Source organism: Rhinatrema bivittatum, chromosome 4, assembly GCF_901001135.1.
Source record: "Rhinatrema bivittatum chromosome 4, aRhiBiv1.1, whole genome shotgun sequence".
In the NCBI taxonomy this organism is placed as follows: Eukaryota; Metazoa; Chordata; class Amphibia; order Gymnophiona; family Rhinatrematidae; genus Rhinatrema; species Rhinatrema bivittatum.
Genome location: NC_042618.1, coordinates 272970987 through 272994809, shown reverse-complemented (window position 1 = coordinate 272994809; position 23823 = coordinate 272970987). Strand labels below are relative to the sequence as shown.

The window sequence follows — 23823 nt, the reverse complement described above, 5'->3', positions numbered from 1 at the left end:
AGCTTGGAGAAGAGACGGATGAGGGGGGATATGATTGGGGTCTGCAAAATCATGAAAAGACTTGAACACGTAAATGTGAATCGGTTATTTATTCTTTCGGATAATACAAGAATAGGAAGCATTCCATGAAGTTAGCAAGTAGCTCATTTAAAACAGATTGGAAAAAATTCTTTTTCACTTGATGCATAATTAAGCTCTGGAATTCATTGCCAGAGGATGTGGTCAGGGCAGTTAGTGTAACTGGGTTTAAAAAAGGTTTGGATAAGTTCCTAGAGCAGATGTCCATAAACTATTAATAAGGATTAGTAGCTTGGGATCTATTCATTTAATGATTGGGTACTTGCCCAGGTACTTGTGACTTGGTTGGCCACTGTTGGACACAGGATATTGGGTTTGATGGACCCTTGTTCTGACCCAGTATGGCATATCTTAAGTTCTTATGTACCAAATATCTACCAGTAAGAGTGTCTCGCTAATGTGAAATAAATCTTTACCTAAAAAAGGCTATTCACACCTATGAAGTACTTTTACTTTTCTTTAAAAGTATAAAAGGAAAATTGGTTCTTACCTGCTAATTTTCATTCCTGTAGTACCATGGATCAGTTCAGACCATGGGTTATGTCACCAATCCAGCAGAGGGAGGCAGAGAGAGATTCTACTGACTGACGTATACCCTGGGGTGCCACCTGCAGACCATCAGTATTGAACGATATCAAAGCAGAAATCTAACCAATAAAACTAACTGGCTAACTAAACTCTATAACATACTTGCTACTCACAAATCCTAAGTGGAAGCAGAATCCTGAGGAACTGTGGAAATAAACAATCAAACATTGAGAAAGTAGACAGCATGAAATGCGGTTTATACACAAAAACAGTGAATGAGCGGACTCTCCAAAAAAAATAATTGCTATACACAGACATACAGGTCGGGCCTCTGGACTGATCCATGGTACTACAGGAACGAAAATTAGCAGGTAAGAACCAATTTTCCTTTCCCTGTACGTACCTGGATCAGTCCAGACCATGGGATGTACCAGAGCTGTTTTACTTGGGGTGGGACCCAGAGAGTCCCGCTCGGAGAACACTCTCCCCGAAGGCTGCCGATCTCAGAGCCTGGACATCTAAACAGTAATGACGAGCAAAAGTGTGCAGCGACTTCCAAGTCACTGCCTTACAAAATCTCCTGAGGAGAAACCTGTTGACACTCCGCCCATGATGTAGCTTGCGACTTAGTGGAATGAGCACTCAAACCTTCCGGAAGATCTCGACAAGCCAGAAGATAAGCTGACCGTATGGTCTCCTTTAACCAGCGAGCAATCATAACCCTGGAGACTTTATGACCCTTACGAGGACCATTCCACAGAACAAACAGATGATCTGACATTCGAAAACTGTTGGTAACTTAAAGATAACGCAACAGCACATGTCGCACATCCAGTTTTTTGTGGTCCTTAGAGGAAGGATCCGTACGATCCACCGACTGATTTAAATGAAATAAGAAACAATTTTGGGTAAAAAAGAAGGCACAGTATGTAAGGAAACTCCCGTATCGGAAATTCTAAGATAGGGCTCTCTGCAGGACAAGGCCTGTAACTCCGAAATTCTACAAGCTGAGGAAATGGCCACAAGGAAAACCACCTTCAACATAAGATCTTGCAAAGTCATATTATTATTATTATTATTTATTTCTTTTATATACCGACATTCAATCGAGATATCACATCGGTTTCCAGATAACCAAGAGAATAGGGCGTAGTCCGTCCTATTTTACATTATAACATGGTAACCAAAAAACAATTATAACATATTATAACAGTAGTACATGGAACAAAAGGTTATAGGATATAACAAAAGGTTATAGGAATAACATATGTACATGAATGTGTTGTTGATAAAATATTTAGGATTAGGGACTTGTTGGTAAAGTAATTTAGGAATAAAGGAGGGAGGGGGGGTGAGGGAAGGGAGGGGGGAAGGTGGGGTGGGAGGTAGTGGAGTGAGGGATTCAGGGGGGTGAGAAGACTGAGTATGGGATGAGGTGTGTTGCGTTCGGGCAGGTTAAGGGTCGGGTGGGAAGGCTTTTAAAAACAGCCATGTTTTAAGGTGTTTTTTGAAGGTTTGCAGTGATGGTTCATTTCTGAGACAGGTGGGGAGGGTGTTCCATAGGGTGGGTCCCGCTATTGTTATGGCTCGTTTGCGGGTAGCGTTGAGGTGTGCAGATTTGAGATTGGGGATGGCTAGGAGGCCAGTGTTGGTGGATCTGAGGGTTCTTTGTGTGGGGTGTGGATGTATTGCGTTGTTTAGCCAGTTCATTTTGTTGTTGTGTATTTTTTTGTGCATGAGGGTGAGTGTTTTGTAATGGATTCTTTGTGTGATGGGTAGCCAGTGGAGTTCTTTGAGGGTAGGTGTGATGTGGGAGGATTTTTTGTTGTTGGTGATGATTCTGGCGGCGGCATTTTGTAGAACTTGGAGGGGTCTGATGTGGATTTCTGGTAGGCCGATGAGAAGGGAGTTGCAGTAGTCGAGTTTTGAGAGGATAATTGATTGAAGGACTGTTCGGAAGTCGTGCGCTTGGAGAAGGGGTTTAAGTTTTTTCAGGGTTTGGAGTTTGAAGAAACCATCCTTAATTGTATTGGAGATGTGTCGTTTAAAGTTGAGTTGGCTGTCAATTGTTACTCCTAGGTTTCTTGTGGATGGAGTGAGTGAGATTTGTGAGATCTGTGGCACTTTCGTGTTGATTGAGGTTCCTGGGTGGTTGGAGGGGGTGCACTTGAGGGGAGAAGAGGGACGGTCATCGTGGATGTGAAGGATTTCTGTTTTGGCTTGGTTGAGGCATAGTGATAGTTGGGATAGTAATTGGGATAGATTTGAGCTGAGGTTGTTCCATTTTTCCATGGTGAGTTGGATGGACTTGTTTATGGGGAGAAGTATTTGTATGTCGTCTGCATAGACGAAGTAGGTGAGGTTTGCATCTGAAAGGTATTTGCATAGTGGGAGGAGGTAAATGTTAAAGAGGGTTGAGGAAAGGGAAGAACCTTGTGGGACCCCATGAGTGAGGGGCACTTGAGAGGATTCGGATGAGTTTGTCTTGACGATGTAGGATCTGTTTGAGAGGTAGGATTTGAACCATTTGATTGTGGTGTCTTGAAGACCAATTTCTTTAAGTCTGGCGAGGAGTGTTCTGTGATTGATGGTGTCAAAGGCGGCTGAAATGTCAAGGAGTATCAGGAGGAACGATTTGCCTTTGTCATGGCCTCTGAGGATGGTATCAGTGAGGGAGAGGAGGAGGGTTTCAGTGCTGAGGAATTTTCTGAAACCGTGCTGTGCTGACTGAAGAACATTATGGGTTTCAAGGTGGTTTGTAAGTTGATTGTTGACTGTTTTTTCTATGATTTTTGCTAGGAATGGGAGGTTAGAGACTGGTCTGTAGTTTGCTGGGTCTGATTTGTCGAGTTGAGGTTTTTTGATGATTGGTTTGATGATGGCATTTTTGAGTTTTTCTGGGAAGATTCCTTGTTTGAGGGATAAGTTGATGATGTAGGTTATTGGTTTGACAATGATCTCTCTGATGAGTTTTAGGGTTTTGACGGGGATGGGGTCTAATGGGTGGGATGCAGGGTTGGTTTTTTTGATGATGGGTTCGATTTCTGTAGAAGCAACAGGTGCGAATTGTGACCATATGTGAATGGGGGGGTGGATGGCAGTGGGGTCATTGTGGGTTTGGGGAATCTTGGCAATAATGTTGTCGACTTTGTCCTTGAAGAATTGAGCTAGTTTTTCGCTGGAGATGTTGCTGGAGTTAGGCGTTGTGTCATTTTGGATGGGGTTGGTTAAATCTTTGACATAGGCGAAGAGGGTCCTTGGGTTAAATTGGTAATCATGAATTCTTGACGTGTAGAAATTGCGCTTTGCTGTGTTGAGATCTGTTGTATAGTTGTGTAGTAGCGTTCTGTATTTGTCTTTCAGGTTTGAGGTGGGGGTTCGTCTCCATTGTTTTTCAGTTTGTCTCAGTGTTCGCTTTGAGGTTTTCAGTTCTTGGGTGTACCATGGGGCTTTTTGCTTTGTAGATTGTTTGATTTCCTTTTTTATCGTGGGACATAATGTGTTGGCTATGTCTGCGTTGATGGATATCCAGGAGTTTGTGGCGGTGTTGGCGTCATTTAGGTTGATTGTTTTTAGTGCCTCCAGTAACAGTTCGGCGATATCTTCACTGGAGCATGGTTTGGTGAATTCGATGATTCGGTTGTCTGTTTTTTGTGGGTTTGATTGGAGTTGAAGCTTGGCTTGTATGAGGCTGTGGTCGGACCATGGGATGGGGGTTGTGGAGGGTGGTCCAGTTGCGGATATTTTGTTGTTTAGGAAGATTAGGTCCAGGGTGTGGCCCGCTTTTTGTGTGGGCGTGTTGATGATTTGGGTGAATCCAATGGCAGACCTGGTGGATAGGAGTAGTTCACTGGTGGGAGAAATTGGATGGGAGTCGATATGGAGATTGAAGTCTCCTAGTATAATGGCTGGCTCTTGTAAGTTGATGTGGGTTGTGATGGATTCGATTAGGGGTGAGAGGTTGTGCTGTAGGCATCCAGGTGGGGCGTAGAGGAGGAGGATTTGGAGATGTTTAGATTTGAATAGGTTGGTTTCTAGTGGAGGTGGTAAGTTAAGGGAGTGGGAGGAGAATTTAAGTTTTTTGTGAGCTAGGAATAGTAGGCCACCTCCTTTTCTTTTGCTTCTGGGTATGGAGAATATGTTGTATGTATTTCTGGGTAGTTGATTGAGTAGTACAGAGTCGGAGTGTTTCAGCCAGGATTCGGTTATGCAGAATATGTCTGGTTGGTCGTCTGTGAGTATGTCATGGATGATTGGCATTTTTTTGGTGATCGATTGTGCATTGATGAGGAGTAGTGTAATGAGTGTGATTGTGGTATAGGGTATGTTAGGGTTGGTGTGGATTTTGGTGAGGCGTCTAGTGATGGGTGTGGCTTTAGGAGTGTGGTGCTGGTTGTAGCGATGAGGTAGTTTGGGGATGTATTGGGCTAAGGCCATTGTGTGTGTTTTTTGTGTGTAGGGTTAGATTGTTGTGAGTTGTGTGATTGCCTTTAGTAGATTCATGGGTTGAGTGATGGGAGGCAAATATAGGGGTTGGAAGGTTGCTGAGGGTTGTGGAGGGATTGGTGGGGAGGGTTGTGGAAGCAGAAAAGTATGCGGGAGTACACATAGGGAGTGCACGAAGGAGCGCACAAAGGAGCAGGCTCCTTTGTCGCGCGGCGCCTGGGAGGTTCTCAGCTTTAAAGGCCAATCAGGGCTGTCCCCTGATTGGCTGGACGTTGGCAGCGTGCAGCGTGTTCCCTCGGCGGCGGAGGAAGGTCGGCAGGATGGCGAGACAGCGGCGGAAGGCAGGGGCTGCCTCGTGGTCGGGGTCGGAGGCGGTCGTGGGTAAGTGTGCAGTTAAGCAGGCCTTACCCCGGCGGGACTCCAGCGCCGATCGCGCAGGCCTGGCACCGCTCCGAGTCGCCCTCGTCTCGCTGTGGCGTCCGGAGGAAGGGGTTCAAAAGGTGCCATGCACAGAGCCCTGAGAACCAAATTCAAACTCCATGCAGGACAAGTGTTCCAGAACAGAGGACATAGATGCTTTGTGCCTTGGAGAAAACGAGCCACGTCCGGATGCGCCGCCAAAGATTAATCCACGTATCTTACCCCGAAAGCATCCAGGAGCTGCAACTTGGACTCGTAAGGAACTGCAGGACAAACCTCTTTCACTAAGCCATCTTGTAAAAAAAAAAAAAATATCCGATATGGAAGCCTACACTGGATCTAATTAGTGCTCCATACACTAAGTTTCGAAAACTGTCCACACTCTTACATACTCCAATGATGTAGAAGGCTTACGAGAACACAATAAAGTAGACACCACAGCATCGGAATAACCTTTGTTCTTTAACCGGCGCCTCTCAAAAACCATGCCGCTAGACAGAAGCGTTCGACCTCTTCCAAACAAACGGGACCATGAGACAAGAGGCATGACAGATCCTGAAATCATAGGGGACCGTCCAGCGCCAGACTGATCAAATCCGCGAACCACGGATGGCGTGGCCACTCCGGAGCCACTAAAACAACGTCAACTCGTTGAAGCTCTATCCGACGCAGGACCTTGCTGATCAGAGGCCATGGTGGAAACACATAGAGAAGAACGTCCTTTGGCCAAGGAACGACCAGAGCGTCTACTCCTTCCGCTCCTCTTTCCCTCCTGCGGCTGAAGAACCGAGGGGCTTTGGAATTCTGGAATGTTGCCATGAGATCCATTGCCGGTCTGGACTACCTGTTGCATATCATCTGAAAGGCTTTTTCGCACAGTTCCCACTCCCCCGGGTCGAGATGATGACGACTGAGGAAGTTGGCTTGGACGTTGTCTACTCTGGCGATGTGAGAAACTGCGATGCTGAGCAGATGTTCTGCCCAGGTGGTCAGCTGTTGCGCTTCTCATGCCACCAGATGGCTTCGAGTTCATCCCTGGCAGTTGATGTATGTTACCGTGGTCGCATTGTCAGAGAGAATCCGTACAGACTTCCCGCAAAGGAGAGGTTGAAGAGCATGCAACGCCAAATGTACCGCTCTGGTCTCTAACCGATTGATCGAACACCACGCTTCTTCGCTGGACCACTGTCCCTGAACAGATGTTTCTGACATACCGCTCCCCAGCCTGAAAGACTGGCATCCGTGGTGACGACAGTCCACTCCGGAATCTCTAGAGGAACTCCTTGCCGTAGATTGACCGCCTGTAACCACCAATCCAGACTGGATCGAGCCTTCTCTGTAAGGGGAAGGCAGTATTGTTCCGAAAGCGGGAAAGCAATGTGGACTGTAGTGGCCTCATATACACAAAGGCCCAGTGAACCAACTCTAGAGTGGATATCATTGAACCGAGAACTCTCAAATAATCCCATACATGTGGTATAGGAATGGACAATAAGTCTCGGATTTGCGCTTGCAGCTTGAGAAGGCGATGTTCTGGAAGGTACACTTTCCCATGAAGAGTTATCGAAGAGTGCGCCCAGAAATTCCAGCGACCTCGAAGGAACTAGGTGATTCTTGTCCTCGATCACCCAGCCTAGAGGTTGCAAGAGGTCGATGACTCTGCTGACCGTTGAGCGACAGAGACTCCGACTTTGCCCGAATTAACCAGTCGTCCAGGTACAGATGGACCAAAAGACCCTCCTTTCTGAGTTGTGTTGCCACCATAATCATTACTTTGGTAAATGTTCTGGGAGCTGTGGCTAACCCGAACAGGAGAGCCCTAAATTGATAATGCTGTCCTAGAATGCAAAATCTGAGAAACTTCTGATGATCGGAGCGAATGCCGATGTGAAGATGGGCCTCGGTGAGATCCAGAGATGCTAGAAACTCTCCCTTGTGTACAGAGGGTATGACTGACCTGAGAGTTTCCATTCGAAACTTGGGAATCCGTAGATAACGGTTGACTCTCTTTTGAGGTCGAGAATGGGACAAAAAGCTCCCTTTTTCTTTTTTTTCTTTTTTTTTTTTGAACAGCAAAGTAAATTGACTAACGACCTCTCAGTTGCTCTGGTCGAGGAACTGGAACGATAGCTCAGAGGTCGCTCAAACTCTGCAGAGTCCTTTACTACCCGACGTTTTTCCAGGTAAGAACATGGTGAAACCAGAAATCTGTTGTGAAGCTGCCGAACAAATTCTAAAGCATAACCTTGACTTATCACTATGAGAACCCACTGATCTGACGTCCATCTGGTCCATTCTCCATAAAACAGAGACAGCCTGCCTCCTATAACCGGAACCGGGGAATGGACCGGCCCTATCTCATTGGGCAGATTTTGCTCCACCTGCAGCTTGGGAATTTCCCGGTCTTCCAAAATGGTGGCCATGAAAGGACTGAGGCCAATTCTGTTGCCTACCCGAAGACTGCTTAGCAGGTGGAGCCAATGGATGAGAAGAACGGCATCTTCGACCAGACCAAAAATGAGAGCGGGATGAAAAGGAACTTCGAGCTCTAGGACGATCCTCCGGTAATTTGTGAATCTTATTCTCTCCTAAGGACAGAATCATGTCTTCCACGTCCTTCCCAAAGAGCAATTTTCCCTTAAAGGGCAAAGCTCCCAACTGAGCCTTTGAGGATGCGTCTGCCGACCAATTCCTCAACCAGAGGAGTCTGCGAGCTGACACTGATGACACCATAGAGCGAACCGAAGTCCTGAGAAGATCATATAAAGCATCTGCGCTGTAGGCAACAGTAGCCTCCAATCGACCAACTTGTGCTACCTCCTTGTCAGAGAGGGAAGAATTGTTTTGCAACGACTGGACCCAACGCAGGCCAGCTCGCAAATCCAAGCTACTACACATAGCCGCCCGTACACCGAGTGCAGAAACCTCAAAAATTTGTTTGAGCAGTACCTCCAGTTTACGGTCCTGTAGATCTTTAAGGGCCGTAGCTCCCGACACTGGAATAGTTGTCCTCTTAGTGACCGCTGACACTGTGGCATCTACCTTGGGGAAGCTTCAAAACCTTCAAGTCCTCCTCCGGTAATGGATATAGCTTGTCCATGGCCCGCCCTACCATTAAGACCTAATTCAAGAGTGTCCCACTCCCGGTACAAAAAGTCAGTGAGAGAAAGATGGAAAGGACGTCATCTGACCCCTAAGGCCCAGCAATACTGGATCGATATCACCCATCCGAGAATCCTTCTTCAGAGCCTCAAGATCCAATTCAAGTAAAATTGCTGGAATCAAAGGACTAAGTTCCTCCCTCCTAAAAAGGCGGACCACTTTGGGATCATCCCCGTCCGTAATGTGAGGGGCAGAACTATTGCCCTGACCAGGATCTCCTCCGAGATCCACATCCTGCAGGGACTTGTCCTGGATAAACAAAGGGTCCTGTTCGGAGTCATCCGAAGTAGAAATAGTGGAATGAGCTGGGCCTGAGCGAAGGGGATGCTTTGGAGCTGAATCAGAACCAAAACCGCTTGATCTTGAACGTTTGGAGGAGCGGACCTTCAGACCCTGCACAGATGAGCGCACTCTGTATTTTCTTTGCTCCTTCTTGGACTTATTTATTTATTTTTATTTCGAAACTTTTAATATATCGATGCTCAAGATAAGATATTTATCGTACCGGTTTGCAGCATAACAGGGTATAACCAAACGAGTAGGAAGAAGTTACAAAAAACAGGGTGTTGCAATTGGAGATGAGAGCAAGGAAGAATAGGCTAAACATAGTGTTAATATAGTGAAACAATAATTCGATTATAAACTTAACTTGACAAGTAACCAAGTAGGAGATCAAACAGTTAGTTAGTTCTTCGGTGTGCGTAAATCTCCATAGGATTGATGGGGGTGGTGATAAGGTTGGAAGGGAAATGTTGGGATCAGGGCAGGGGGGGGAGCGAGAAAGAACATGCGATATGTGAGGGGGGGTAGGAGCTGCGAATCTATCGGGGTGGCATGCCTAATAATAGTTAGGAGCCGGAGGGTAGCCAGAGTTACTAAAGTTATAATGGAGCAGAGTGGAACTGACAGGGGGTTATGAATTGATTAGGGGAAGGCTAGTTTGAAAAGCATTGTTCCTGTCGAAGCTCTGGTGGTAATGAATTCCATTGGGAGGGTCCAGCAGTGGACAGTGCACGTTTCCTAATGAAGGGGTGACGTGAGGATTTCGTGGGGGGTTCGTGTAGAGATCCTTTATATGCCGCTCTGATCGGTCTTGCAGAGGAGTAAAGGTTGAGTGAAATTTTAAGTTGGAGTGTAGATTGAAGATAGATGGTTTTGTGGATAATGGTCATGGTCTGAAACAGGATTCTATAGTTGATGGGAAGCCAGTGTAAGTTTTTGAGGATAGGGTTGATATGGTCTCTTCGCCTGGAATTGGTTAAGATCCGAGCTGCGACGTTCTGTATCATCTGTAATGGTTTAGTTGTGGAGGCAGGAAGGCCGAGGAGTAAAGCATTACAGTAGTCTATTTTTGAAAACAGTATGGCCTGGAGGACTGAGCGGTAATCGTGATGGTGTAAGAGGGGTCTGAGCTGTTTTAGCACATGTAGCTTATGGAAGCATTCTTTTGTGGTGGTGTTTATAAATTTTTTGAAATTCATTCGGGTGTCTTGAATAGCTCCTAGGTCTCTCACATGGTTCACTGATGGGATGATGGGGTTGCTGACGAGGGGGTTGCAGTCATTAGGAGAGATAAAAAGGAGCTCAGTTTTGGAAGTGTTGAAGACAAGGTTGAGGCTGGAGAGGAGACGGTTGATGGAGTGAAGACAACTGTTCCAGAAATTTAGGGTTTCGGCGATGGGATCTGAGATGGAGATCAAGATCTGCACATCGTCAGCGTAGATGAAGTGGGTCAGTTTAAGAGTTAATAGAAGCTGGCAAAGGGGAAGCAGATAAATGTTAAACAGTGTAGGGGAAAGAGACGAGCCCTGAGGTACTCCGTGAGTGGCAGAAACAGGGAGGGATTGTTTATTGTTTATTCTGACCTTGTAGATCCTGTTATTGAGGAAAGATTTAAACCAGCTGAGGGCGGTGCCAGAGATGCCGATGTCCGAATGTCAGTTGATGAGAATTGAGTGGTTCACGGTGTCGAATGCTGCTGAGATGTCGAGTAGAGCCAATAGATAGGATTGGCCTTTATCTAGGCCATTAGGATGTTGTCTGTAAGCGATTAGATTAGATTAGAAGGGATTTCGTGTTTAGGCGTTTCCGGAATCCGAACTGGGAAGGGTAGAGAATGTTGTGGACGTCGAGGTAATCGGAGAGTTGATTGTTGACTACTTTTTCTATTAGTTTGGCGATAAATGGTAGATTGGCGATGGGCAGGAAGTTAGCGGGGTTATCTGGATCCAGGTTGGGTTTCTTGAGTAGAGGTTTGAGTGATGCAAGTTTCAAGGAGTCAGGGACAGATCCTTGGGAAAGGGAGCAGTTTATAATATCTGCTAGAGGCTTGGCTATGGTGTTGGGGATGGTAAGTAAGAGTTTAGTGGGAATGAGGTCGGAAGGATGGGACGAAGGCTTCATGTTCTTAAGTATGAATTCGATTTCCAGGGAAGATGTGAGTTCGAATGATTCGAGTGACTGTTTTTGGGTAGATAGGGGTGGGTTGTATACAGGAGAAGGTTGGTTGGCTGACGTGATCAGTGGTGCTAGTAAGCTGTTGATTTTTTTTCTCGAAGAATATGGCCAATTCCGTGGATTTATTTTGGGCTTCGTCTTCTGGGGTGGTTGGTGGGACCGGTTTAGTGAGTACTGAGACATAAGAAAATAGAGCTTTAGGGTCATAGAGAAAGCTATGGATTTTTTTGACGAAGAAGTCTTTCTTGGTGCGTAAAATAGTGGTTCATGCAGGTTTTGTAGGAGGCTTGCGAGGTGGGTGTGGGATCCTTACGCCAATGTAGTTCCTTGTGTCGTAGGTCTTGTTTGAGCTTCTTGAATTCTGCTGAGAACCAAGGTTTTTTGTTGAGGCTGGCTGGGCTAATTTCCTTAGGTGTCATGGGACATATTTTGTTTGCTATGGAGTTCGTGATGTTGAGCGATGAAGTCATAGCAGCGTCAGCATCAGAGATATTCAAGTTAGGTAGATCCGTGGAGAGGTGGGAGTCAAGGTTGTCTCTGGAGCATGGTTTTCTGAAATGTATTGTTTTGGAGATGTGGGGCGTCCATTTTTTTTTTTTTATAGATAATTCGGTAGAGATCAGTGAATGGTCCGACCAAGGGATGGGGGTGCAGGAGGGGGGGGGGGGGGGACGTAGGCAGGATGGATTCATTTGTGAAAATGAGGTCCAGTGTGTGGCCCGCTTTGTGAGTAGGTTTATTTATAATTTGCTTGAAGCCCATGGCTGTGAAGGAAGATAGGAGGGCTTCGCAGTTAGGTGTTGGAGTGGAAGAATCAACATGCATGTTGAAATCTCCTAAAATAATAGACTTGTAATGGACTTGTAGGCCTTATGGAGAAACCTGATAAAATCCCCTGAAAAGGTGGAAGAGGAATTTGAGGCCTCCTTGAGGTTCTCCTCGTCTAAACCTGTCTCATCTTCGCACTACTTGTCCCCACCAGGAACTGCCAGCTGCGGCGACAAGGGAGGCGAATCCGATGCTCCCTGCATGGCCTGCTGTGTCGCCGCTCACATAGTACTTAACAAATCTTCCGTACCAGCACTGCAGCGAAACGGGTCCGGAGTAGGGGAGTAGCTGCGCAGAGGCTTCGGGGCCGCGCGAGCCGGCCGACTAGCATCTTTCGCGGTCAAAATAGGTGGGCCTTCCCCATCGGGGAGGCAAGCAGAGCAGAGACTCTCCCTTGAGAGCCGCACGCGCATCTCCACACGCGCAGCAGGCTGCGCCGCGCAGCATCAATAGAAAAAACGGCTCAAAGAAAAAGAATAAAGAACACCCCGACGCGAAAAGTAAAAACGACAGCGCAGCTGAACACTGAATGATTGAAATAAACCACAACAAAAGCTGCCGGCAGAAAGAAGAAAATAGTGTGTATGTGTATATATATATATATATATATATATATATATATATATTTTTTTTTTTTTTTTTTTTTTTTACCTGCCAAAATGCCACAGACCCCAGGAGCTGCTCCAAATAGGGTGAGTGAGCCGGCCCCCCCCCCCCCCCCCCGGTATCACCCTGACCCAGGAATGATTGCTGGGTAAATAACCTCCCCAACTCCTGCGACCTCAGAACCAGGAGGGATAGTCCCTTCAGGACCTTCCGACCTCCTGTGGGAGGCAGTGAGGTGGCTGCTAACAAAAGTTAGACCGCTGAACTTTTTTTTTTTTTTTTTTTTTTTAATCTTAAAGGAACAGTCTCACGCAAACAAAAGACCTAGCAACCTTACTAAAAATAATTCCTAAACAACCTGACAAAAAAAAACAACAGACTGCAGGGTTAGGCACATCCACCTCTCCTGGGAGACAGAGAAATACTGATGGACTGCAGGTTTGACCCCAGGGTATATGTCAGAATCAGTAGAATCTTTGTCTGCCTCCCTCTGCTGGATTGGTGACGTAACCCAGGGTCTGCACTGATCCAGTACGTACAGGGAACTTCCTGTATCGAATGTTGTGATTTATATCCTGCTTCGTTTATCCAAATGGTGCTCACTGGGTTACAGTAAATGCATGTAGTGTATATAAAACAAAACAATCAATAAAACTCACATAGACAACACCCAATTATTCACCCCATTGAACCCTATAAACCCTTTGCCAAAAATATCTCTTCTATTCAGGCCTAATACATCTAACAATGAGTTAATTTAAAATAATCAAGATTATTAATACTTGGGGGTAAACAAGGTTAATTATCACTATCATTAGTTTTTGACAATACTGCCCCAGTAGTAAGAAAGCAACTGTATGTGTGTGTGTGTGTGTGTGTGTGTGTGTGTGTGAGAGAACACTTTTCCATGTTTGTGTACCTCCTCGCTCTTCTTGACTTATCCGCCGCATTTGACACCGTAAATCATGAAATCCTCCTCGAGCGGCTTTCGGACATAGGAATCCAAGGAGAAGCCCACAGTTGGTTTCAATCATTCCTAGAAAACAGATACTACAAAGTCAAGATAAATAATATAGAATCTCCTCCTATCAAATCAACCAGAGGAGTACCTCAAGGTTCTTCACTCTCTCCTACCCTTTTTAACATCTACCTGCTTCCGCTCTGCCACCTACTCTCCAGCCTCAAGCTAAAACACTATATCTTCGCCGATGACATTCAGATACTTCTTCCCATCACAGAATCACTCCAAAAAACCTGGGCGCATTGGAACAATTGCCTATTATCCATCAAATCCTTGTTATCCAGCCTCAACCTTATACTCAACACTAATAAAACAGAAATCCTCATCATCTCGCCCGAAGAAAACCACACACTCTTCAACGTCCAAAACTCAACACAATCCATAAATCCACCTATCAACCACTCACCTTCAGTCAGAGACTTAGGGGTGCACATCGACAATCAATTCAACCTTAAATCTTTCATCCACAACACAACTAAGGAATGTTACTTCAAACTACAAGTATTAAAAAATCTTAAACCACTCCTTCACTTCTATGACTTCCGCTTAGTAGTCCAGTCTTTAATACTGTCCAAGTTAGATTACTGCAACTCCCTTCTGTTAGGTCTTCCGCTATCATCCATAAAACCTTTACAGATGGTACAAAACGCCGCGGTGAGGCTACTCACCAACTCCAACAGAAGAGACCACATCACTCCAATTCTGCACTACCTCCACTGGCTTCCCATAAAAGCTAGAATCACCTTCAAGACACTATCAATGATCCACAAGGATATTATGGGAAGCGCCCACCTAAATCTTACCTCGCAACTCCGCCTTCACACATCAAAAAGACCTATCAGATATAACTACAAAGGTTCTCTACACACTCCTCCAATTAAAACCTCGCTAGCTAAACGAGCTCTCTCCACAGCCGGGCCCACCCTTGGAACTCACTTCCGCCAGATCTTCGACTCGAAACTTGCCATCTAACCTTCAAGAAAAACCTTAAAACATGGCTCTTCCGGCAAGCCTTTCCAGAATCGCAGGAACACTTCGACACAGGTCAAAGAACAAAATAGCGCAATTTAAAGTCCACCACCAACCTAATACCCTCAAGAACATCAGGACCTTATTGATTGTTCAAAGTAACCCTACACGTTCTCTGTTCAATACTATGTTTATGGTTTAATGTAACGACCTTACTTATTGTTTAAGGTTACTCTGTTCAATATTATGTTTATTGTTTAATGTAACGCCCCCCGGCGATAGTTGTGTTATTTGGAAACAGACTTGATTTGATATATATATATATCAAGAAAGTCGGTATATAAAAACCCTAAATAAATAAATATACCTGTATTTTTTTTTTTTTAATCATTTATTCTCCCTCTGCCAAAATCAGTGATTTTTATGTGCTGCATCTGCCTATGCCTAATTGTGCATCCTGTGTTCTTACGGTCAGTTTTAATTTGCTGTTGTAATACCATGTTGACCATGTGGTGCTGCACCGTGGCTGAGGGTCCTGTACCTTAAGATCCCAGGCCCAGCATTGTATTCTGTGGCCTGCGTGGGACCCTCCAGCATGTCTTCTGGCATCCAGCGCTTCTACTGCTTCCTGCTGCTTTGACTAAAGGCCCACAGCAACCTACCACTTTTATAGGCCCAGCACCCAGAATTTCCTGTGGTGCAGACTGATGACATCAGCACTACTCTAATACAGCGATTCTCATCCAGTGTGTTGCCAAGCACCGGCAGGTGTGTCATGACTCCCGGTGTTCCATTGCCCCAGTTGTGTTTCTCTTCTCCCTTTTTCCTGCCCCCACAGGTCAATGGGAAGCCTCATTTCTTCCTTCCTCCGCTGCCCAATGGAAAACTTCCACCCTTCTTCCTGCCAGTGGGAGTAGGAAGAAGGGAGAAAGCCTCTGACTGGCCAGTGGGGCAGGGGCATTGCATAGCCCGGGGTAGGGTGGTTTGAGGGGGGCTGGGAGGAGTGGCAGTGTCCAGGTGGCAAAGAAGCCCAACCTCACCGAAGCAAGACCGCCACAGGAGCTCATCCCTGTGGTGATGAAGAAGCCCAACCGTGACAGAGCAAGGCCACCACGGGAGCTCATCCCGGTGGCAGCAAAAAATAAGGCCCATTGGAGTAAAGCTGCAGCGGAACTGGAGCCTATTCCTGCAGCGAAGGAAGAAGTGTGGCTGTGAGGCCTGGTGCATGCATGAGAGAATGGGAGCCTGGGTGCGGGTGTTTGTGTGGGTGTGAATGGGAACCTGGGTGCTTGAATGAGAGCTCTTGGTGGTGTGAATGGGAGCGTGTGTGTGTGTGTGTGTGTGTGTGTGCTGGAGAGGGTAAGTAAAGGTGGCTTTTTAAGTTTATTTTTCTTGATTGACTGCCATTTTAATTATTAGGTATTATGTGATGTCTGCTGTTTTAAAATATTTTTATTGATATTTGGACAATTTTTGAGTTTTAAATTGTTGGATGTTTTTCTGTTCATCAGCTGTTTTGTAACATTTATTAGTATAGCTTTACAATTATTTCTGTGTGGGGCTCTATAGCAGCGTGACTTATTCTGTTTTCCTAATAGGTGTTGTATTGGTGTTTAGGGCCTGGTATAATATTTGTAGAGTTGCCTTTTCATAGATAGGGTTGTTACTGTTTGAGTGTGTTCCATAATACAGGTGTAACTTTGTGTGGATTAGTTTTGTGCATTATTGCAGATCCTGGGACTATGTTAGGTGCTATATATCTCTTTCCATTTCTCCAGGTGTGCACTCATGCAGAGTGGCTTTTTTGGTTTTCCATTCCAGTTTGTCTCCATATTTCTAATTTGTGGTCTTTCTGTACTTTGTGAAGGTCAGTGTGTGTGTGTGACAGAGGTGAGATGTTTTACTAGCATGTAGGCATTTGTATCAATCTTATTTGTTGTGTTTTCTCAACAGAACATGCATTAGTGGTAAATTACTGTCCTGGTAGTAAAGGGAGTTTGTTTGACTTTTTACTGAGAAGTTATCAGAACAAAAGTATTTTTTTTGTATGGTGAGTTGTATGGGTAATGGCCTAATTCTGCTCTGCACCCATTGGGAGTCCAGAGGGTTCCTGTGGATGCAGAGTGTATGTTTACATATAGCCCCCTTGACAGTCACATGTTCAGTGTGTCACGCATGTGAGAACCATCTGTCAGCTGTCCTGGCCAAAAAAAGGTTGAGAACCACTGCTTTAATATAAAGGCAAGCTCAATCCTCTGGGCAGGTGCCTGTGTAACAGGTCTGAATTCATAAGTTCTGTGACTTGCTGTTCCTGATTCTGAATCTGACAGACCCGGCCTGCTTCCTGGTCTGCTGCCTGCCCTGATCCATGTTTTTCTACTGCCTCAACCCTGCCTGCCCGACCACGTCTTTGCCTCTCATTTCTGCACAGTGTCTTGGTCCTACCAGTCCGCCATCTCTGGGTCCATTCTCCCAAGCCTACGAGCCAACACCTTCATAAAGGAGGTTAATAAATCATCATCAAATATTCAGGATTAAAAAAACATTGAATAAATGACTTCACTAACATATAAAACTGAAGAAAGGTCAGTTAAAGTCCTGATATCCTTGGAAGATCATTCCAACATTTTGGGCCTGGTCAGAAAAGGCCCAGTTCCTAGTACTCTGAATTTAATTAACCTCAATCTGGCAGATCGAGAGGAACACATAGTTCTAATTGGTTCTTAATGGGTTCATTTATCTCTTATGTACCCTGGTGCTATTTATTGAGCGCTTTGAAAACCAACTTCTCCAATTTGAAGGAGTTTTATGCAGACACATTGGTAGCTAGTGTAACCCGTTTAGTGCAAGAGTAACTTGCTCATGTTGTTTGGGGCCCATGATTAGCTGTGCAGCACTATGTTGCACAACCTGGAGTCTTTTGAAGCATTTGCTTAAGTAACCCTAATATATAAGGTGTTCTGATTAATCTATTTTAGCAACTACTAGAGTTTGAAGAATTGTGACAGAGATTTCAAGATAATCTCTTGGGTAGAGGAAAAAGCATATGTAGAACTGAAAGCAGCAGTGTACGTTTATTATAGATGTTCTTCTGGTACTACATTCAACATATGCTCTTCTTGTGTTGTCTCTTCTATAGTATCTTTTTGGGGGGTTTTTTTGTTTGTTAAACATTTTTTTTTCTGTGTGTTTTCTTTTGGGGGGGGGCAGGAGGAGGGTTCTTTATTTTTGTTTCTTTGAAAAGGGAAGGGAAGTTTGGTATGCCCATACATGATGGTGAACTGTTGCGTAATACACATTAAGACCAGAACTGTGAAGGACTTCAAAGGGGCGTGGGATAAACACTGTGGATCCATAAAGTCTAGAGGACGTGAATGAAGAGTGGGTGGCTCGCGGGAATGACGGCTACTACCTGGAGATAATACCTTTATTCAATAAACATACACACGGTTAATGCGACTCCAACATTGCTCTAAGCTTCAACGGCAAGAGGAAATGTGGAAAAAAAGATTTGCATTCACAAAATAGCGGGGAGTAGCTTGCTTGTTACGGCGGTTACTACCCCAAACCAAATAAGCCTGATACTTCACTTTCAATGCATATCCAGCATAGCTCTCTCCTTCAATGGCAGGGGAGAAAGTCTGATACTTCACGCATATCCAGCACAGCTCTCTGCTTCAACAGCAGGGGGAATGAAGAAAAGTGGATCTATATACAGACAACAACCAACAAGGACTGAATTACATAATCTGGGTAAACAAATAAGCATGGGTGTAGCTTGCTTATTGTGGCGGTTACTACCCCTAACTAATTAAGCTAGATATTTCACTTAGATGCATTTCCAACACTGCTCTCTACATTAATGGTGGGGGTGGAAGGGAAATAGAACCAAAAGGTTACTAAGAGCCAAGAGAAACAGATAAGTATGAGAAAAAAAAAGTGCGAAACTTGCTGGGCAGACTGGATGAGCCGTTTGGTCTTCTTCTGCTGTCATTTCTATGTTTCTATGTAAGACCTATTCATATGATTGATCTGGAATTTTGCATAGCAGTCATATACTAGGAAAGAATATTTACACTGATTGCCCTCGAACCATATTCATCACCACCAATGCTTTCCAAAGCATTGAACTACCATATGTGGCATGAGTATAGTACCTGGAAGATGTGTTCACCTGTGAATTGCATGTGTCCTAAAGGGATGCGTTTTTACTTTGTCCTACAGCACTGCAGGAAGCTTGTAAAGAGAAAGAAGGACTCTATGCTCAGCTTTGTAACATTTTACCTATGCGTGCGGTGTCCTATATGATGCTGCCCTATACACTTCCAGTGGAATCTGCCTATTCTTTTGCTTTAAGGTGAGACTTTTTTTTTCCTTAGTTCAGCATTGGCGTTCTCTATTTTATTTCCTTCCTTTGATGGATAGGCATAAATATATTGAAATTAGTCATCTTATCTATATATTTGTAAACTAGTTTTTATTTATTATTTATTTATTTTAATATACCAACATTTGGTCTCAATTGAGATATCACACTGGTTTACATTCAGGTACTGTAGGTATTTCTCTATCCCCAGAGGGCTTACAATCTAAGTTTTTGTACCTGAGGCAATGGAGGGTAAAGTGACTTGCCCAAGGTCACAAGGAGCGACAGCAGGACTCGAACCCTGGTCTCCTGGTTCATAGTCCACTACTGTAACCACTAGGCCAGGGGTCGGGAACCTTTTGGCTGAGAGACCCATGAAGGCCACATATTTTAAAATGTAATTCCGTGAGAGCCATACTAACTACAAACCCCCACCCTCCTGACTCCCCCAAGACCTCCAAAATTAATTTACTACAACCCCCACCCTCCTGACCCCCCCCAAGACCTGCCAAAAGTCCCTGGTGGTCCAGCGGGGGTCCGGGAGCGATCTCCTGGACTTGGGCTGTCGGCTGCCAGTAGTCAAAATGGCGCCGACGGCCCTTTGCCCTCACTATGTCACTGGGGTCGACCAATGGCGGCGGTAGCCCCAGTAACATAGTGAAGGCAAAGGGCCGTCGGCGCCATTTTGACTACTGGCAGCCGACAGCCCAAGTCCAGGAGATCGCTCCCGGACCCCCGCTGGACCACCAGGGACTTTTGGCAGGTCTTGGGGGGGGTCAGGAGGGTGGGGGTTGTAGTAAATTAATTTTGGAGGTCTTGGGGGGCGTCAGGAGGGTGGGGGATTTTGTCAGATTTTTACTTTTTTTATTAAAGATTTGTCTGCGAGCCAGATGCAGCCATCAAAAGAGCCATATCTGGCTCCCGAGCCATAGGTTCCTGACCCCTGCACTAGGCTATTCCTCCTAGGCTATTTTGTTACAGTATATACACAGTATTGGTGCGCATTAAACGGGCACTCATGATTAAGCACCTGTTCCCTTAATGCATGCCGGGCACCTCTCCCGGGCGCCCAATTTAGTGTTTAAATCTGGTGCCACGGTAAAAAGGAGGCGCTAGGGGAAATTGCGCTTCTAGCACCGCCTCAGCAGTGGGCACCCGGGAGAGGTGGCTTTTAGCCGGTTAGGGAAATGGACACTCAATTTTCCTAACCTGACCGGCATCTTTTTTTTTTTTTTTTTCCCCTAGACATTCTAATTTTTTAGCTACTCAAACTTAATATTGCCAGTGTAAATACTGCTTTTCTGAACATTTTAGTGAGTAAAAATGTGTGCGTCAGGCGCACACTTCTTTTTTTTTTTTTTTTTTGCATGGGGGGAATAGATAATAGTCTCAACATGCATTTGCATGTGATGAGCGCTATTACCTACGTGCACAATTGAACATGCGTTTTGGACACGTTAATCCCCATTTGGCATCAGGGGTTATGGACCCACGACCAGTTGTGGGTTGAGCCGTGCGCTGCAGCCAGCGCAAGGTATTGCATCGGCCTGAACCGTTAACTGATTTTTCATCATGTGAACTGATGTAAAGTCAAGATTTATATCCTCTTACTAGTTACTTTTGAATAATTTACTTTTTAAAATTTCAACCACAAAATCAGTTCCCTGTATGTACCAGGATCAGTCCAGACCCCTGGGTTGTGTCTCCCTTCCAGCAGATGGAGTCAGAGAAAGAAACTGAAAAGGCACCCCCTCTTAGTCAGGTGTGCCACCTGTGATCCTTCAGTATTTCTCTGACTCCAGCAGATGAAGGATGACAGAACCTGCGGTCCTGATCCAATAAAAAATAAAAATACAGCAGCTTTTAAAATAGATTTGTTATTTTCAGTTTAGAACTGAGGTATCTGTTCTGATCTTGGCTAGATCAACAACTTACAAAAAAAAAATAAAATATATATATATATATATAACATAAATATATAAAAAATAAATATATATTTTTATATATTTATTATGATATATATATATATATAATAAAATAGGAGTAAAAAAAGTGGTAAAGGCACGGCTGGGGTTTTCTTGCCCCAAGAGCCTGGTTTCCCAGAGTGTTTTCCTGTTAACCTGGTGAATAGGGGGATTAACTGGTAGGCCGGTCCCTCCCCCTAACAGCCCAGAGACGTGCACATTCCTCTGGTGGAAGCCCCTGTCGAATTGCTCAGAGCCAGGGAAGTTTTTTACTCTTTCTCCTGGTTGATTAAAAGCTTTTTTGGGGGGGGGGAATGAGTCAGCAGGCATCCCCGGGTCTCCAGAGGAGATATTTTAAATATCTAATTTTAGTTTCCTCAGCGAGCGAATGCTGCGTGGATCACGGTGCTCTGCCTGCAGGGAGCCGGCAGCACAGCTCTCCCGCAACGGCCTCTGCTCCTGATGTATTCCCGGGGGAGAGGGCCGATTAGAAATGCCTGTGGAGGAGAGATTAGCGCTTACCACGCGGTCACGAAGTGCAGGCAGGGCTCATCAGGTTTCCTGTCGTCGGCCTGCCCCGTTCCCGATCAGTGCGGGAACGACGGCTATTTTGGCTCCTCCTGTCTCTCAGATAGTACACAGCTCGGGGGAAGGAGATTTGCCTCCACAACTTTCTATACCTACTTTTGAGTCCTGTGAGGCCTTCGGATCTATTTGCTGATTCTCCTCCCCTCCCAAGTCTTCCCCCCCCCAGTGGGGGGGGGGGCCTTAAAGCAACAGCATCCCTTTTCCTCCCAGTTTGTGCTTTTATTGTACAAAGCCTATATGGAAGCAGAGGCTGATTTGGATTTGCAGAAACCTTCTCCACCCAAGGTACCTAAGCCTGCTGAAGGTCCAGACACTCCTAGGGTGAGTGCTTCGTGTGGTAACAGACCTGATGGCAGCACCGCTCGCTGACCTTCCAGATGTCGCGTCACCAGATCCTCCTGCAGCGGACTCATCCGATGATGTTGATAAATCCGCTCCGCTAGAAGGGGATGATCCATGGGTGCTCCGCTTGTTTCGCAGGGAGGAGCTGGACCTTTTATCCCACATGTCCTTTCGGAACTGGATATTCAGGCTCTGCAGCCGGTAGCTGAGTCTTTCTCGGGGGATCCTGTGCTGTCGGGTATTTGGGCTCCTCCTAGCACTTTTCCTTTTCATCCAATGCTCTTTCAACGTATGATTCGAGAATGGGACACCCCGGACACCAGCCTGCGGGTCAGTAGGGTGATGGAAAAGCTGTACCCACTTCCGGACGAGTCATTGGATCTTCTTAAGATCTCTAAAGTGGACGCAGCCGTTTCAGCAATCGCTACGTGCACAACGATCCCGGTAATAGGGGCAGCGGCACTTAAGGATTTTAAAGATAGATGATTGGAAGTCCTTCTTAAGTGGATTTTTGAGGTGTCAGCGCTTGGTGTTCTAGCGGCTGTCTGCAGTATTCTCATGCAGAGAGCAACCCTTCGATGGGTGCAGCAATGCTCACGGCTCAAGACCTTCCGCTGGCGGAGACAGAACAGGCGGAACGTGTGGCGGTGGCTTACACCGCGGATGCCTTATATGATCTCCTCCACACCTCATCGCTTATGATGTCCACAGCAGTGTCAGCCAGGAGGCTTCTCTGGCTACAAAATTGGTCCGCTGATGTCTCTTCTAAGTCTCAGTTGGGTTCTTTCCCGTTCACAGGCAAGCTTCTGCTTGGCAATGATCTAGAACAGCTTATTAAGGCCTTAGGGGCAATAAGGTGTATAAGCTGCCGGAGGACAAGCCTAAGTCCTCTATGACCTTCGGTTCCTTTCGATGTCATTTTTGGGGGCAGCACCATTTTCGTCAAGGCAGAAATCCGTCCTTTGCGCCTCGACTGTCCTCCTTGAGATCTCAGAATTGGGCTCATTCTTTTCGAGGCCAGCAGCCAGCTTGCGATGGCGTCTCCCAAGGCTTCTCCGGCAATAAGTCTGCCCAATGAAGTTGCGCCAGCCCATTCCTCCATTCCAGAGATTGGAGGTCGTCTCTCTCTGTTTCGCGAGGAATGGATCAAGATCACTTCAGACCAGTGGGTTCTAAACATCATAGATCTTTAGATTTTGCTCGACCCTAAGAGACCTTTTTCTGGTGTCCCCTTGCAGATCTCAGGCAAAGCAGCTGGTGGTAGACCAAACCTTGTCTCGCTTGAAAGTCCTGGGAGCCATTGTTCCAGTCCCGCCATCCAAGTACCGTACAGGCTGATACTTCATTTATTTCGTGGTTCCAAAGTAGGAGGGTTCCTTCCGTTCAATCTTAGGCCTGAAGAAAGTGAACAGGGCACTTCGGATGCCTCGTTTTCGCATGGAGACTTTGAGGTCAGTCATTGCGGCTGTCCACAAAGGAGAATTTTTGGCCTCATTGGATCTGACGGAGGCTTACCTTCACATAAGAGGTTTCTGTGGTTTATGATCAGGGGCGAGCATTACCAGTTCCAAGTGCTTCCATTCAGGTTAGCAACTGCTCCCCGCGTCTTCACCAAGGTGATGGTAGTGGTGGCAGCGGCCTTCAGGAGAGAAGGGGGTCTTGTTTCATCCATATTTGGACAACTGGCTCATTCGGGCGAAGTCAGAAGAACTTTGCACGAAAGCGGTGCATTCAGTCTTGCAGCATTTTCAATCTCTCAGCTGGATCGTCAACTTCTCCAAGAGCCACTTGATTCTGTCCCAAATGTTGGACTTCTTAGGAGCCCGGTTCGACACAGCTATCGGCAAGGTTTTTCTCCAGCAGGAGCAGATAGACAAACTGATGGCTCAGATCCAGCGGTTGTTGGCCCTCTCAATTCCCAAAGTGTGGAACTATTTGCAAGTTCTTGGCTCTATGGCATCTACTTTGGAATTCGTCCCCTAGGCTTTTGCTCATATGAGACCTTTGCAGAGGGCGTTACTTTCCCGCTGGGATCCCAAGTCACAAGA

General features: G+C 45.8%; 1 protein-coding gene across 4 annotated transcripts in view; it reads left to right on the top strand.

Annotated features, from left to right (window-relative positions):
* LOC115090693 (patatin-like phospholipase domain-containing protein 2) overlaps positions 1-23823 on the top strand; it is a 124956-nt gene that overhangs the window by 73671 nt on the left and 27462 nt on the right. For all 4 annotated transcript variants that reach the window (XM_029600126.1, XM_029600125.1, XM_029600127.1 and 1 more), the window contains one exon: positions 18740-18872. In XM_029600126.1, coding sequence (XP_029455986.1) covers positions 18740-18872 — 133 coding nt within the window. The remainder of the gene's footprint in view (positions 1-18739; positions 18873-23823) is intronic.